The sequence below is a fragment of the Myotis davidii genome, unplaced genomic scaffold (assembly GCF_000327345.1).
Source record: "Myotis davidii unplaced genomic scaffold, ASM32734v1 scaffold18, whole genome shotgun sequence".
NCBI classification, from domain to species: domain Eukaryota; kingdom Metazoa; phylum Chordata; class Mammalia; order Chiroptera; family Vespertilionidae; genus Myotis; species Myotis davidii.
In genome coordinates, this window is record NW_006292696.1 from 5,913,813 (window position 1) to 5,919,505 (window position 5,693).

The following is a 5,693-nucleotide window of genomic DNA, read 5'->3' on the forward strand; positions in this document are numbered from 1 at the left end:
CTTTCAGCTGCTTTGCTCTTGAAATCTCTGTCGTGTGATTACAAAGCCTGGGAATCTGTTTGAAATGGTGATGAAAAGGGCCAAGGTTTGGCATGAGTGATATGAAGAAGGAAACAAATTAATATTTCAGTCTCTTGTCCTGCCACTCTAAAATCACTTTACAGAAAATTGTCCATTTGACATACTTGAGCATCCAGTCTGGACCAGATCAAAGAATAAAGAGAAAATGCCATCATCCTTGGACTAGCCCAGAGAGAGATTCTCCATTTCTAACCCCCTGCCCTTGTCCTCAGGCCCTATCTCGCCTGAAGGACCTTACAGGGGCCACCCTGAAATGGACTGGGAAGATAATGTGATTTGCTCATGTGTTTGTGAAACTCCTATGTGCCAGGCCTGGGGGAGGCACTGGTGATGCTCTGATGGGTAGGACCGCAGAGGCCCTGCCCTCACCAAGATAGCAGTGGGAACCTATCTCTCACTTCTGTCCCAGGGCACTTTACGGACTTGGGGAGCATTCACTGGACAGTGCTGGCTCCGTCCAAGCCCAGCCACCCAGCTGCTAGAATTCTCATGCTTGTCTTTAAGAATATTGAAGTTTTACCATTAGTGGGGGAGGAGGGATGGTCTACTTCTTTCTAATTTCTTTAGAAATAACTGTAGATCTTCTAAATTCATCTTACTGGGAGGGAAGTTTTGCTTCAAAACTGTCCTAAAGCACCTACCTTAGCAATAACCTCAGCTTAAAAAAATCTTTATTCAACAGTGTTCCATGCTTCTAGGTCTCTGGATCTATTTCATTCAGCAGTTTATTTTGTTCATTAGGTTCCACATATGAGCGAGATCATGTGATACTTGGCTTTCTCTGACTGGCTTATTTTGCTTAGCATAATGCTCCTCAGGTCCTTAGGCAGTTAAAGGTGAAATGATTTCAATGAGGCTGTTCTCAAGCTGTTTTGATGTGTATCAAATCCAGTCCGATAGTTACAGAGCCATAAAGGAGACTCTAACGGGGACCACATCAGTTGGCTATTCTAATCTGCTTTGTGTTATATTCTCAAAATACAGGCCAAAAAAAATCACACTGAAGGCCTTTCCCACCACATGCCTTTAGGCAGAACTAAGGACTGGGAGGGAAACTGGAAAAATGAAGTGATGATGAATAATAATAGGAAGATACTGTAGGTAGGAGAAATGATAGATTCGTCAAATTTATAGTGAGTTTTCTAACAAGTCAGGTATTTAAGCAAAGGGAAGTTACTATTGCAAAGGAGTTAATTGACTGATGAGATGAATGTTTCTCAAACTTTAGTCATTCTGGTTCCTTCCTTGCTGTTCCCCTTTGGCTGTGTGCCACCTGTGGTACAGTCTCAGAGGCCAGAACGGAAAGGGACTTAATGTTTTTGTGACTCTCCATGGCTCACAGCACACAATTACAGCCGGCCTTCCATATCTGCGGATTCTGCATTTGCAGATTCAATTTTCCATGGATCAAAAATATGTGGGGAAATGTTACATTGTTACCGACATGTACTATGTAGTTAGGCCTACCATGACGGGTCGTGTTGAACAGGTACAGACTTTTTCTTGCCACTATTCCCTAAGCATAACAACTATTAAAGTCTAACAGTTATTTACATAGCATTTATATTGTATCAGGCATTATAAGAAATCTGGAAATGGCTTAAAGTATACAGAAGGATGAGCATAGATTATATGCAAATACTATTCCATTTTTATAAGGGACTTGAGCGTGGATTTTGGTATCCATGGAGGGCAGGGGTTCCTGTGACCAATCCCCCACAGATACCCAGAGACTGCTATATGCACAAGTAGGCTTTCCAGAAATAGCTCTTCATTTTCTCTTTTTTGTTGCGGGTTCTTACCTGCTGCTGGTGTGATATGAACATGCCCTTCAGTCAGTGGCCTTTCACACTGGCTTTGAATGCCCAGTCTGGGGCCCTCTTGGCAGAGTTGCCCCCACAAGAACTCAAAATAGAAACATACAGATGGCATCCTATCCAGGAAAAAGCAATATTACCTGAGAGATGGGTTCCCAGCCACAGGTTGAACTGCTGTTATGAAGCGAGGGGGGGAAAGTGCTCATTCTGCTTGGCCATACCCCACGCCCCCTCCCCCACGTGGTGTCAGTGCTGAATGTGACGAGGTACAGAGTGCATGGCAGTGCCAGGGAGATTCCAGTGAGAAACTGCAGGGGTGTGGGCAGAGTGAGTGAAATGGGCTGGAGCGTGGTTCAGGCAGGTGGCTGCTGCTGAAGTCCAGCTGATGGTAGAAGACAGGCTGAGACTTGCCGGGAATCCCATTTTTTTACGAGTAGCTGAACAACCTGGATTTTTTTTATTCAAATCATTCAGTTTTCTAATGTCATTATGTCAAAATAGAGGAATAATTTTTTAAAGCGTATATGTATGTATGTGTATGTACTAGTATGTGTGTGTGTATGCTTTATTTTCTTAAATTGAGTCTTCAGCTTGTATACTTTTGTCTATATTTAAATATTTCTAGAATAAACTATTAGGAAAAATGTCAGTAACTAATCTGACTTCCTAAATGTGTTGTGAGCCAAATACATCCTGGATTTGACCAACAGACTGCCAGTTTGTGATTTCTGCATAGAGTTTTAGAAAAAAAAGGGTCTCTGATTTTAGCGTAAGGAATCATCTCTTCTCTCTTCCCATTCACCCCCTGCCTCCATTCTTTCTGCACTGCCTTGCCTAGCAAAAAGGACCCCCTTCATCTAGGCAAGTGAATGACTGAGGGGCATTACAGATTGCTCAGAATATAATTTTCTTAGCATAAGTGAGCAAAGAGGACAGTATGCATAATTGCATTGAACAGTGCCTTCTGGTATTTTATGTATTTGTTTGGTCCCAACTACCCCTCATTCTACTCTCTCTTTTATTTTTTTTTAAATATATTTTATTGATTTTTTTATTTTTACAAAGAGGAAGGGAGAGGGATAGAGAGTTAGAAACATCGATGAGAGAGAAACATCGATCAGCTGCTTCCTGCACACCTCCTACTGGGTATGTGCCCACAACCAAGGTACATGCCCTTGGCCGGAATCGAACCTGCAACCCTTGAGTCTGCAGGCTGATGCTCTATCCACTGAGCCAAACCGGTTAGGGCTCTACTCTCTCTTTTTAAAAAGGAGGGCAATCGCTTTGTTTTAACACGAAAGCCTGAGATATTTTGAAAGTTTGACTAATTGCATTTTCTTGTTATCTCTGTGCCTCTATTTCAGGATGGAATGGGAAACTTGAGAATCACAGAAAAAGGTCTAAAGCTAGAAGGAGACTCAGAATTCTTGCAACCTCTCTATGCCAAAGAAATCCAGTCCCGACCGGTAAGTTTCTGCTGAGAGAAAGAATTATTGTTCCTTGGGAATCCAAATCTGGGGAAATCTATCTTGCCATCAGCTGCGTATAAAGAGTGGCATAGGGGTGATGATACAGGCAATGAGATGCATTCGAGTCTAAAGTCTTGAGTGTAATCACAGCTCAATTAAAGAACTGAAGTTTGGAAACGGAGTGTGACCCACGCCACACAGTTCTGAAGTAGCAGAGCAAGGATTCCCACTCAGACATATATTCTGAAGCTTTGCTGTTAACCACCGTCCCATTCCTATGTTTTTTCTCTCACTCTTCTTCTTTTGCCATGATAGAAGCGATTCCTAGATATCTGGGCTTCTATTAACCGAAATTATCAAAATTAACTTTCGTTTAGGAGTGGTTTTTTTGGTTGTTTTTTGTTTCTCTGGTTTATATTTTTTGTTTCCTGGTGGGTGGTGGAATTTGCTGGTTGGAAGGGATTATTAATACATTTGCTTTGCCTGGATTGATCCGCATCCACCTGCAAGCAAAGAGCAGCGGGAAAGTTCCCCAAAGCATCATTTGCTTCATGTGCATTGATTAGGGTAATTAATGAAATTCAGCAACTTGATGCAGTGGGTAATTATATCTGAATGCTATGTAAACTACTGAGTTGTACTAAACTGAGTGCAATTGTTGAATTGCCAACAAATGTATTTCCTTGTGTACCTAGTGAAAGAGAGGAAGCCATGATGTTAAAATCATCAAAAAGAACAAATCAGCTTATGTACAGAATGGTTATTAAATTTAACTGGAACTCACAGTATACTGGCTTGGGCACTTAAAGTACCAAGAGTATTGTAAACGTATCCGTTGTCTTTGAGGAAACTATATCCTAGAAGGGGTAATGGAATGGAACTGTAACAAGGAGGTTCGGGAGATGATTCTGCTAACAATTTATTGTATTTTCTCCAGCCATCTATCATGAGTATGCAGGGCGTCCCTAAAAAATGTATACACACTTTAACAGCGGATAGCTCAATTTTGAAAATGAAATGTATTTTAATAAACACTGCCTTTATAATTATTCAAAGGGTATATGTACATTTTAGAGACCCCCCATATTTATTTTAACAAAACCATACTTTTCACGCTATTCTGTACTTTTTCCTCCAAATAATATTTAACAGTAAAAATTGTATAGCTAAATAATATTTAAGAGTTTAAGAGCCTTTTTGAGGTATGACTGATGAAGAATAAACTGTACATATGTAAGGGTGCAATTCGATAAGTACTCACATATGTATATACTTGTGACACTATCACCACAATCAAGACAATGAACGTGTGTCACCTCTAAGAGTTCCTCCATGCCTTCATCCTATGGCACCCTCCCTACTTCCCCAACCCTGTCCGCAAGCAACCACCCATCTACTTTCTGTCCTTTACATTCTCTTGCATATCTTAGAACTTCAATAAATGAAATCAGACAATTTGCAAACCTAAGTAAGTTTAATAATAAATTGTGTATGCCATTTTATCAAGATCATTTTTAACCATTGATTTATTTTGCAACTTAAAGAAGAATAAGATTGTTTTTGCCTGCGATTGGGCTGTGTCTTGGTTTGGCTGAGGAGAGAGATTCGAAGTGGCTCAGGGCATAGACCGTGACTGTTTTTCTTCTGGATGACCACAGAGATAGAAATAGAGGATAACATATTAGACATGACAACAACAGTGGCATTAGTCTTTCTTTGAGTTGTCACAAAAAGTGAAAATATATACCGTATTTTTCCGTGTATAAGACGCTATTTTTTTCTAAAATCGTGAGACTGAACATTGAGAGGCGTCTTATACATGGAAGTCAGGCCGAGAAGGGAGCCTCGTGGGTGTGTAGCTGCCCATACCTTGTCGAACAGGCTTCCTCCAATCACGAGCCTTACTGTTAATGACATCAGCTGATGCCATAATTGGAGGTGGAGGTGAAGAGTGCACAGAAGCAACAGATACCGGAGCATTCTGAGCCCATAAAGATGTCAAAAAATAAAAGTTAAATAATGGTAAGCAATTGTTTCATTCTGCAAAATTCAAACTGAATATAATCAGCTATGCACAAGAGCATGAAAATAGAGCTGCAGAGAGATGATTTGGACCTCCTCCCACTAAACAGGAAGAACAGCTTCTTAAGATGCCAAAAAAGAGGAAGGCCTTAAGAGGAAAACTAGCAAAATGGGCAAACTTGGAGCAGAGGCTGAAGACTTGGATTATGGAGCCGCTCCAGAGTGGCTTATGTGTGTCAACCAAACTTACTCAATGTCAGGCAAGAATGTTTGCAAGCGAAATGAACATTGTTGATTTTATGGG

At 40.8% G+C, this 5,693-nt stretch overlaps 1 protein-coding gene across 1 annotated transcript in view; it reads left to right on the top strand.

Moving 5' to 3' along the window:
* SGCD (sarcoglycan delta) overlaps positions 1–5,693 on the top strand; it is a 301,109-nt gene that overhangs the window by 148,930 nt on the left and 146,486 nt on the right. The window contains exon 3 of the mRNA XM_006766292.2: positions 3,263–3,364. Coding sequence (XP_006766355.1) covers positions 3,263–3,364 — 102 coding nt within the window. The remainder of the gene's footprint in view (positions 1–3,262; positions 3,365–5,693) is intronic.